Source organism: Lathyrus oleraceus, chromosome 3, assembly GCF_024323335.1.
Source record: "Lathyrus oleraceus cultivar Zhongwan6 chromosome 3, CAAS_Psat_ZW6_1.0, whole genome shotgun sequence".
NCBI lineage: Eukaryota > Viridiplantae > Streptophyta > Magnoliopsida > Fabales > Fabaceae > Lathyrus > Lathyrus oleraceus.
In genome coordinates, this window is record NC_066581.1 from 70802574 (window position 1) to 70814775 (window position 12202).

At 35.6% G+C, this 12202-nt stretch overlaps 1 protein-coding gene and 1 pseudogene across 1 annotated transcript; both read right to left on the reverse strand.

The window, feature by feature from the left end:
• Window positions 1-2376: 2376 nt before the first annotated feature.
• LOC127129722 (uncharacterized) lies at window positions 2377-3207 on the reverse strand (annotated as a pseudogene).
• A 3333-nt stretch (window positions 3208-6540) lies between these two features.
• LOC127132617 (bZIP transcription factor 53) lies at window positions 6541-7663 on the reverse strand. Its single transcript, XM_051061580.1, has one exon. The coding sequence runs from the start codon at window positions 7112-7114 to the stop codon at window positions 6692-6694; it is 423 nt and encodes a 140-aa protein (XP_050917537.1). The 5' UTR covers window positions 7115-7663; the 3' UTR covers window positions 6541-6691.
• Between the last annotated feature and the right edge of the window lie 4539 nt (window positions 7664-12202).

Here is a 12202-nt window from a genome sequence, read left to right on the forward strand (position 1 = left end):
CATGCCCTAGGCGCTTGCTTAAGACCATACAATGACTTCTTCAATCCACATACATAATCTGGATGGCGGAGGTCGCGAAAACCCAATGGCTGATGCATGTAAACAGTCTCATGAAGATCACCATGTAAAAAGGCATTCTGGACATCCAGTTGATGAATCGGCTAGGATTTGGAGAGAGCAATGGTAAGCATTGTTCGAATGGTAGCGGGTTTCACCACGGGACTAAAAGTCTCATCACAATCCACACATACAACCTGTGACCTGCCATCACCTAGAAGACGAGCCTTATAACGCTCAAAGGAGCCATCCGAATTTTTCTTATGCCTAAAAATCCACATACATCGAATAAGATTATCATCACAAGGACGAGGAACTAAATCCCACATCTTATTTCGAATAAGAGCATCAAATTCAGATTGCATTGCGGATTTCCAATTCAGGTCTGCTAATGCTAGTTTGGGGTTTTTAGGTATGGGAGAGATGGTGTGGTCAGAGTGAGATTTTGATAAGTTAAATATCGTGTGGGGTTTGACAATGCCTTTCATGCTTCGGGTGGTGATCGTTCGTGTAGGTGGAGGTGGATACGGTTGAATTGATGGTGGTGATGGAGAGTTTATTGTAATGGGTGTGTTGATCGAGGAGGTAGGAGATGGTGATTGTTGGTTTATTGAGGGTAGTGGTTGGTCAATTGGGATTGTGGGTGTTGGTTGGTTATGTGCAACAGGTGGTGAAATTTGATTTTGCCACTAATGTATAAGGTAGGGATGAAGGTCATCATCTAGGAATTGATAAGAGTGAGGTGAAGGGGAGTGTATCTTGGTGAAGGGAAATTGAGTTTTATCAAAGATAACATGCCTCGAAATTATTAATTTTCTATTAGACAAATCAAAACACTTATAACCTATATGATTCGGCGGATAACCCAAGAAGACACACAAAGTAGAGCGGGGTTGTAACTTATGAATGGTAGATGATGGGAATAATGGATAACATAGACAACCAAAGACTCTGAGATGTGTGTAGGTGGGATCACGATGATACATGAGTTGTGTTGGTGACTGATTATGAAGTGTTTTACAGGGAATAATATTTAACAAGTTGCCATGTGGAGAGCATGATGCCAAAACGAGGGGGAACAGAAGAATGAGATGGCATAATGTATATCATATTATTAATGGCTCTTATTTTGCGTTCCACTTTCCCATTTTGTGAGCATGTGTGGGGACAAGAGAAACGAAAAACTAGACCATGATCAGTACAATATTTTTGAAAAAGCTCATTATTATAGTCACCGCCATTGTCACATTGAAATGTTTTGACTTTTTGCAAAAATTGAGTTTGAATGAGTTGAGTAAGTGACTTGAACGTTTCAAACACATGAGATTTTCTGCTAATAGGAAAAGTCCACAAGAAGTTTGTAAAATCATCTAAGATTAAGACATAATATTTATCACCAGCAGAACTTAAAATTGGAGACGCCCATAAATCACTATGTAAAATGTCAAAAGGCATCAAAGTCATAGTTTGAGAATAAAAAAATGGTAATTTAACCTGTTTTCCTAAAACACAATAGTCACACGCGACAGAAGAATTAAAAGGTTCACAATATATGAACTTATTTTTGCGAAGAGAATTCAAAACAGACACGCCAGGATGACTAAGACGACTATGCCAAAGACTGGATGTGAGACCGACAAAACTGGGAGGAGTGGTAACTAGATAAAGATCTCCACGACTGTCACATCTGAGAAGGGTGATCCCCGTCTGAAAATCAGAGACAATAAAACCAAAAGGATCAAAGGAAACATAAACATTATTGTCAGTGGTGAGTCGTCTCACAGAAATTAAATTTTTAATAATTTTCAGGGCATGCAGGACATGGTTAAGGTGAAGTGGTTGGTGAGATGTGGTTATTTGTGTGTGTCAAGTGTCGTGAATTGGAATTCCGTGGCCACAACCTATAATGACTTTCTGATTTGAATTACTTACTGGAAAATAAGACGAGAGATTACCTTGTGATACGACTATGTAAGATGTTGCGCCTGTGTCCATGTACCACTGATTGTCAGGAGAGTGGAGTGACATGGTGTGCATTACGGTCTCAATGTATGTCGGTATCTGAGATGAGGTAGAGGTTGTATACATATGATGATGTTGTCCTAGAATTCCTGGATGCTTAGGAGGACAGGCAGGGCATGTCCACTGAGAGGTGGGATACGAACACGGTGGCATAGTCCATGGTGGTGGAGTCCGACCCCATGGTTGTCAGGTTGGGTACTGTTGTTGTTGTTACCAAGGAGGAGAGGACCAAGGTGAGGGAGCGCTAGGAGCTCCAGATTGAGGTGCACTGCGGTTACCACGTCCCTCTCCGCGACCCTAGTTTCCACGGCAGCAAGAACGGTTGTCGGTGCGGCGGTTGCCACACTGAGAGGTGTCTTCAGTAGGTTTCGGCTGAGTGATGTGCATAACAACATGAGAGCCTATGTTTGCCATCTTATCCTTACTGGCTTCTTCCAAAGTGAGCATGGAACGAGCCTGATAGAATGCCGGAAGAGGGTTGCTCTGGCGAGTCAAAGTAGCAACACTGCGGTAAGCTTCTGGGAGACCAGAGGTCAGCTGAAGGACCAGACGATGATTGTTAATAGGGGAGCCGACAATTTTCAACAGATCAGAAAGCATCTTAAGACGCTGATAGTAAGCTGAGACGTTGGGAAAATCCTCCATACGAGTGTTAGAAAACTCTTGCTCAGGAGTGACAGCTCGAGCATTTTGGTTGTCCTGAAAAATATCTTCCAAGCGATTCCATGCTTCCATTGTAGTGGAGTTGGGTTCTAGAATAGTAGTCAGCAAGTCGGTAGAAATAGTGGAATAAATCCACTAAAGAACAGTGACATCAAGAGTGGACCATTGTTCATGGTTGGCGTCAGTAATGGTTGGTGGCTCTTTTCCGATAGATGGAACGATGTGATGCAGGACTCGATGTGAGCGAGCATGGATGCGGAAAAGATCGACCCAGGTACCATATTGATCTTTTTCCATCTCAAGAATAATAGGAATGTGGTTCCTAATATTGGAGACGGCAAGAGCGTGATGAAACTTCGATTTGGAACCTCGAAACGTGGTGTTCTTGGGCTGGCCGGAATCACCAGTATCGGCGGATTTGTGGGTATCGGCGTCACTGTGTTCTGAATGGTCTGATTCAGACATGGCTACAGGTGCGACGGCAGCGGCACGAACTGAGGCGGAAGGCGAGAGAATATGGTGGTTCTCGTGTTCGGCGGCGGCGGTACAGAGTACGGTAGTCATGTTTCAGCGACAAGCTTCAAGGAAGGAGAAGAAGCATGCGGTGACAGACTATAATGAGGGAGAAGAAGAAACGTGTTTCTGTGTTTGCTATTTTTTTTTTAGAGAAAGGGATCGGTTAGGATTGATACCATGTAAGATAATGAAAATCGTGTCCTTCTTATTGATCTGAATAGAATATATATACATCAATCTGTAACATTTGGTCAACTATCTAATTATGATACAACATAATTATAGAAAACTAATTATGACTAATTATAACAAAATATTATATTCTATCACAAGTGACTAACATTTGTTGGCTTGTGGGTCTTCCTCAACCGATACTCCTAATACCTCAAATACTCTTCAGATGGGAAGAAGAGATAATATGCTTATGTACTGTATATTGGGGACCATAGCCTATATATAAATTGATGGCCAATTAGGGTTCCTATTATTCCGAAATTGGTCATCTTGACATTCACTCATATTTTAGCCCATATCCAATTAATTAATTATTAAATAGAAATATAATTAGTCTTTTAAATTTATTTGACCACTTAATCAACTAAGACTCTTAATTTAATAAATAACTAATATAATTAAAATATATATGTTCATATAATAATTATTGGATTATTTAAATTATAAAATATTCCAACACGTTTAACTTTGAGATACATGTAACAAATTTAATTAGGGTTTGATCTTGTCACTATGACTTACTTAGTCAACGTGTCTATTCCATTCCCTTAAGTATAAACTTTTATAAAAAATATTTATTTATATGAAAATAATTATCTGATTTTATAAAATTATTTCACATTCATATATTAAGTCTCCACATGATACACTTGATTATTATTCAAATAATTGACGCTCTGATTATAACAATACAATTGAACTCTATTGTTCAACACATAGTTCCTTCACTAAATTTAAAAGTCACTTTAATAGTCTCAATAAATGACAGACATTATATTTCAATTGTATACATAGTAACTATGATTTTTAGAAAATAAATCTACTTCTACGAGTTAAGACACATCCTTTTGTAGAGCCCTAATCATTCATATTACATGGATGTTTGAATTAATATATCCTATAATTGAAATTACGTGGTAAAAATATGATGAGACGTCGACTAGATAATTTGAAAGTCTGGTTTAATATATTTGTAGTGGTGTAATTGAAAAGGACCGTAAGGGGGCGTGACAGAGGTATACATTTATCCTATTGTCCTTTCAAGGTCGTCATTTTTCTTATTCGAGCACCTGTTAGTAGGATAGAAAGCCACTTCTTCAAAAATATCATTCGAATTCTCCATATTTCGTTCATATCCCGTGATCGTAGTGATGACGTGTGTTTGATCGACAACGACATAAAAGGAGTCGTGGGAGTTAGCCATACTCCATGAATATCAAGGAATTAACTGTCCATTCACAAAGTACTTACTATTTCCAAGTAGGTATTAGGTCAGACTCAATGTACCTATAAATACCTCAAAGTCATAATTGAGAGAGAATATAACTCTAATACAAAAAACTATAAATATAGAGTTTCTCAACCTTACCTGAGCTAGCTATCCACCCTACAATAAATCCTAAAGTCTTTCACAACCCATAATCATAAAAGATTATCACACATTTATACTTTTCAACAAGGACAATTAACAACAATTCTAAGACCCCGGTAAAACTGCTTTGAGTCGCACTTATTATTGGTCATCATTGCTTTCACCATCTTTTCATAATGATGTTTGTGAGCAAAGCTTCTAGAAGACCGTCAACACCACACTTATAAGATTTTAAAATGAAAATTGATTGAAAACTAATTTTGGATATATATATATATATATATATATATATATATATATATATATATATATATATATATATATATATATATATATATATATATATATATATATATATATATATATATATATATATATATATATATATATATATATATATATATATATATATATATATATATAAGAAAATTGATAGAAACTTTCATTTGGATTGATTTTTTTTATTATATAAAAAATAGCTGATTTTCTTAAAAATTACTTGGATATGTTTATTCCTTTTTTATTTTATTTTTAAAGAAAAAAAGAAAAAAATGAAGAATGTGGAAAAAAATAGAAAAAGAAGGAAAAAGTATAAAATAAATAAATAACGTATAATAGTTAAAGAAATTTATTAGAAAATAGTTAATTAAATATAAAGTTTTTAAATATAAAATAAAATAAAATAATGTATAGTAATTAAACAAATTTATTAAAAAATAGGTAATTACATGTATAGTTTTTAACATATCTCATTTAAAAAGACAAAAAATGCTATATTTTAAATATAAAAGGAAGAAAACAAATCATCTTTATTTTAAAATCAGATTAGAGATCGATTAACAAGACTTATGGATAATTGATTTTGATCATCATTTTCTTATCACAAAAATAATTTAAAAATGATCATTTTTTATTTGTAATATAGAAATCATGTTTTTAACAAAAAAAAAATTAAATATAACAGACACAAAAGTGGAATTAAAAAAGGATTTTTCAAATTCTTGAACAAGAAAACTTAAAAGTTGATTCTGAATTTTCAAACATAGCTAAAACATCAAAAATGATTTTTTACGATTATAAAAAAAAACGTTTTAAATATTTTTAAACAAACAAGTTGTCTATATAGGTTGATGGTGAATTTATATTGTCAGTTCGCAACTTGCAGTGACAAAAAAATTATGCCACAGATTTTTCCAAACGAAACCTACATTGGCCTCCACAAATTTAAGCAACAAATCACAGGTCAAACTTCATACTTCATCATCACACAATAATAGATTATCATCTCTTTAACAAATTGCTGACAATAAAAATATCAACATAGAAACATTAGATAAATAAGGTTATAATGTATTTTTAACAACTTTAAATATTTAGACTATGAATTAAAGACTATGAATTAAAAAACTTTTAAAATATATGAATAATAAATTTGCTTGAGAATGATGAATTCCAACATGGAGGAGTTTGAAGCTTTAAACGTAGCATTTCTAAATTAAAGAACAGTAGAAGAATTGGAAGGCAATACAAGTTTTCTCATTCTACTCTGCTATATCCGATTCCATCATTTTAAACAAAGTTTTAAAGTATCATACTCTAAAAATCAAGATCAAGGAAACGTTGAATTTTTTATAAACAAAAGCCACCCTCACATAAAAAAAAATGGTTATACAAAATAAACAATGCCAGGTAGATATATCTTACATCATCAAGCAAATAAAATAACAACAATTACAACTCCACCATTATTATTTATACACAAAAGGTAGTAATAACTCAAACTAGAAATAAATAAAACTTAACGGTAAAATAACAAAGGCTTGTTCATCAATGCAAGAACACATCTGCAGACGCCATAATCCGTTGAATCGGATGAGGAATTTGCCACGGCTTAAGCAGCGGATCCGGAATCTCCGGAATCTCAACCGATAATCCACTAACTTCTTCAGCGATTTCAAGAATCGAGTTAAGAAATCGCAACCGTTCCGTTAACTCCATAGTCCGAGCTCTGAGAACGCCGTTAGCGGCTTCGGTTTCAATGGACGCTTCTTCTTTAGTTTTTATATCCTCCGCGATTTTCTTGTTCTCGCTTTGTAACCTGTTCGCTTCATCGTTCAGATCCTCCAGCTGCTTTTGTTTCCTCATCCGCGATCGTCTCGCGGATTCGCGATTCGAAATCATCCTCTTCCTTTTCCTCTCGTCGATCGTTCCGTCAGATCCTGAACTCGCCGCACGATGAATCGAAGCCATTTCACCTTGTTTTTATTTGATTTTACAATAGAATTATTTTTAAAAAAACTAACGGAATTGTAGATTTCAGATCTAGTTTTTTGGAAGATGAATATGATGATGAATGATTAGAAAGAAAATGATAGGATTAAATTTTGAGAGGGAGTTCATGAGAAAACGTAGAACCAGTAAAGAAAAACGACGGAGAAAGAGTGGAGTAGACGAATTCGACGCATGGGGGAGGGGTGTGTCATGAGAATTTGGAAAACATTGGAGTGTTTTGCATTAGGTTCTGTGCTATGAAACCCTAGATCTGGTTATTGGAAGGAGAAGGAAAAATGAATGGTTGGGGGAGAAGATAAGGGAATAGGGGAGGGTTGTGTGAAGAGGGTGCGGTTTATGTTTATATTGTTGCAATGATTCAAAGAAGGTAAGAAAAGAGTGTGGGGTTAGGATTTATAGAGAAAACAAAAGGAAATGAATGGCGAGGAGTGGGAGATTTGTTGGTAAGAGAAATATTCAATGGAGGATAATTTTGTGATGACGACAATTTTGCTCCTCCACCCATCCAATTTGGATGATTTTTACTTTTTCTTTGTTATTTTAAGAAAGTCTCTTAACTTGGTAAAGTCAATTGATAAAGTCAATTACTTTAGTGATTTGGTGAAGATGTTAACTAGATTTTTAGACTTCACATATGTACATGCTTTCGTTCTATGCGTTTTCATATGCATTGATGTTCAATATCAACAATCAGATAATTATACATGTCAAATATTGGAAACTCCTTACTAAACTCGTGAAATTGGTAGCATCTATCTTCTAAATTATTATACACATATTCTACCAGACAACTTCCCTTATAGTTTGTCTTTTGATCGGGTCTCGTAACTTCACAAGTTGAGAATATGAATAACGACGATTCAAATGGAGCGTACAATAGAGCTCATATTTTCAATGGAGAGAACTATAGTGTTATATTTGTAAGTGTGTCAAATTAGGACTCCCTCACTATAGAGTGGTATCGCCTAGGCGATGACCTAAGGACTCGCCTTTGAAAACCATGACGTGTGTAAAGGCGTTAGTCAAGGGAGATGAAGTGCACCTTTACTCTCGAAAGGTTAGGTGGTCAATAACTTTCTCTTGATCAAGAGGGAGTAGTTGTCGCCACTTAGGATTGTTGGTGCACAAGGTGATAAAGATGAACAATGAACAAGAGAGAGAAGAGAGAATAATAACAATCTTCCACTATTCTTAAAATGGTTACAAAATGGTTGCACAAAAAATGCACACACACACTACAAAAGAAATAAAGGTACAGTTTGTTCACACCACTCACTTGCTTAAATACAAGTGGAACTTTATGAGAAATACTAAAATACCCTCTAACAAACTTTGTCTACAAGTTTCTGAAAATATGAATTAATTCTAACACCATCCCTTAATTCATATTCAGCTTAATCAAAACTAACAACACCAATTCCATCCTCAAACGGAGAAATTGATCAGTATTGATCGCCTTCGTCAGAACATCTGCCAACTGCTTCTGGGTGCTACAGTGCACAACTTTTAACACTCCATTTTGAACCTGATTTCTCAGAAAGTGATACTTAGTCTCAATATGCTTGCTTCTCCCATGCAACACTGGGTTATTGGCAAGATTGATTGCAGACTTGTTATCAATCATCAACTTCAGAGGCTTATTTACCTTGATCTTCAAATCCTACAGTAAATTCAGAAGTCACACAGCTTGACATGCAGTCACAACACCTGTAATATATTCTACTTCACAAGTTGACAAAGAAACAAATGGTTGCTTCTTGGAACACCAAGAAATATGACTTCCTAGAAACTTAAACAAGTATCCAGAAGTACTTCTTCTATCAACTTTGTCTCCATACCAATCAGAATCTGAGTAACTCAAAAGTTCTGAGCCATTTTCAGCACCAGAAGGGAGCAAAACTTCATACTTCAAAGTGTTGGTGTAAGCCCTAGAGGCCAATACTTTTGGTACTTGTATCGAATTATTTATTAATAATAAAAGACTTTTTCTTTATTATGTTTGTTTAATAAAGTCCCTAGAATAGCTAATCCGTTTAATGTATCAAGTGTGACTTAATCATGAGATCACATTAAAGATAAGGACATTATTCTTAAAGTATCCGTAGTCGAGCTTTATTGTGAAGTGGGATAACATTAAAGCGTTAAGACTATTATGTATATAGACTGATGATCACATCTCATGGATCATGGATAAGGAGTTATCAAGTCTTAAACATATGTATGAAAATTAAGAGTAATATTTATACTGGATTGACCCGCTATGAGAATACTATATAGAATGTTATGCAAAGTGTCATAAGTTATTCTCATGGTGATAATAGTGCATACCATCCATCGACTTGAAACCACTATGGACCCTAGATGTAGAGTCGAGTGCCTTATTGCTGATCAAACATTGTCCGTAACTGGATGACCATAAAGACAGTTGATGGGTACTCCACGAAGCATGCTAAGGGACATGAGTGACCTAGATGAAATTTGATCCTGCGTAACAGGATAAATGTCTATGGGCCCAATATTGAATTGGACAAGGATGACACGGTCTATGCCTTGTGTTTAATATAAACATAAAGGCAAAAGGGTAATTATACACATAAGTATTATCACAAAAGGATTTGTCAGATCACATAGCATTTTCGTGTCTTGGGTAGCAGTGATGTATTGCTAGATACCGCTCATTGTTTATTATGTTAAATACGTGATTTAATATAATTGCCAATGCCTCGAAAACCTACAGGGTCACATACAAAAGGACAGATTGATGAGAGATAGAGTAACTAAGGAACACCGTAAGGTACGATGCACTTAAGTGAATTGTAGAACATCGTAAGGTATGGTGTACTTAAGTAGAATACGAAATATGGTAAGGTACCACGCGCTTAAGTGATTTTGGCATATTATAAGATATGGGCCACATACACTTAAGTGGTTTTTTTAGCTTAGAGTCCACACAAGTGGTTCTATAAATAGAACCCTTATGCAGAAGCATTTGTGCAGTTGCAATTTAGTTTCTCTCTCTCTTTCACTCAAAGCCTTCATTCGTAGTAGCTAGCACTGAGATTGAAGGAATACGTTCGTGTGGATTGAGTAGAGGCGTTGTCATCGTTCAATGTCCGTGATCGCTCTGTAGATCTGCATCAAAGGTTACAATCGCCACAAGAGGTAACGATTCTATCACTGATCATGCCCATTCGTAAGGATCACTAAAGGAGAAATTTTAAATTCCGTTGCGTTTTGGATCACTCTTCTCCTTCACAAAGTTCCTTTTATATACCTCAAAATTCTAGCAGCAGTTTGATAATGAGACCACTTTGGTTTACTCATAAACTCACTCTCCAACTACATAGCAAATATCAGGTTTGGTATTAAACAAATACCTCAGAGACCCTACCAGCTGCTTGAACGTTGTCGCATCAGAATCATAATCTAATTTCTTATTTATATCAGGAGGTGTGATAACAACTTTACAATTCAACAACTCAAACTCTTCTGAAGCTCAAGTTCATATTTCAACTGATGTAAAATTATGTCTTTCTCAGAGTACATAATCTCCATCCCTAGAAAAAAAAACATATTTCCTAGATCAGTCATCTCAAACTCATTCCTCAGCTCCTTCTTGAACTTAGATATCTCATATTCACAACTTCCTATTAGCAATATGTCATCAACATATAGACACACCATAATCATATTGCCTTAAGAAGTATGTTGAACATAGACATCATACTCCATCTCACATTTCTGAAATCCCTGCTTCTTGAAAAATGAATCAATTTTTAGATTCCAAGCTCTATGAGCTTGCTTCAGTCCATACAAAGCTTTGTTTAAACTGTATACCATCCATTCCTAATTCTTTTTCTCAAATCCAGGAGGTTGTGACACATAAACCTCTTCTTCTAAAGGACCATTCAGAAATGCAGATTTCACGTCTAAATGCATCAGAGGCTAATTCCTATTAGCAGCTATCGTAATCACCAACTTGATTATTTCATGTGTTGCTACAGGTGTAAACACTTCAAAGTAATCCAACCTAGGTTTTTTGCAAAAAAAACTCTTACAACTAACCTTGCCTTGTGCTTTCCAATCGACCCATCTAGCTTTAGCTTCACCTTATAAACCCATCTCACGCTGATGGCTTTCTTTTTATTTGGAAGTTCTGTCAGCTTCCAAGTCTTGTTTCTCTCTATAACATCAAGCTCTTCTTTCATGACCTTCAGTCAGACTTTCTTCTTGAGAGATTCTTTTGTACTCACGGGTTCAGAGTCTACTAACATGGCACACTGAATAACTTCCCCTTCAGAATCTAATTCAGTATCTTGCAGCATGTCAAACTCTACAAACCTTCTCAAAATGTTTCTGATTCTTTGTGGCCTATGAACTTGTTCAGAATCTTCTGATTCTGGAATAGTCTCAAACGCTGAAACTCCAGAAGTACCGAATTCAGAAGCATGACCACCTTCAGAATCTGGAATATTCCCATAATCTGGACTACCACCAAAATCTGAATCACCATCAAAATTTGGATCAGAATCGGATTCTTCCTCAAAATCAATCTCTCCTTCTGACTCACTTTCATAATCATTTTCAGGCTATGGCTCATCTTCAAATCAGAATAAGTATCTTTAGAAGTTAACTATGTACCGGAGTTGGATTGAGACTTGCTTCAATCCCATACTTCTAACTCTTTCACAACAACATCTCTGTTGACTTTAACCTTGTTAGTGAATGGACAATAAAGCTTATAAGCACTTGTACTTTGATACCCCACCAGTAACATCACCTTGCTTCTATCATCCAACTTCTTCCTAGTAGCATCTGGAACGTGTTTATAACAGACATAACCAAATACTCTGAAAAGACTCACACTTTTCTTATCTCTAGTCCACCTATCAAAAGGAACAATTTCCTTCAGCTTCTTGGTTGGACATCTGTTGAGCACATATGCTGCAGTGGCAACAACTTCTCCTCACAAAGTGTTAGGAAGCGTCTTCTCCTTCAGCATTCTCCTTGTCATATTAAGCAAAGTTTGTTTTCTCCTTTCAGCAA

What these genes read in the sequence shown, in the direction of transcription:
- LOC127132617 (XM_051061580.1), bottom strand. Translation starts at nt 7,114, where the DNA reads ATGGCTTCGATTCATCGTGCGGCGAGTTCAGGATCTGACGGAACGATC.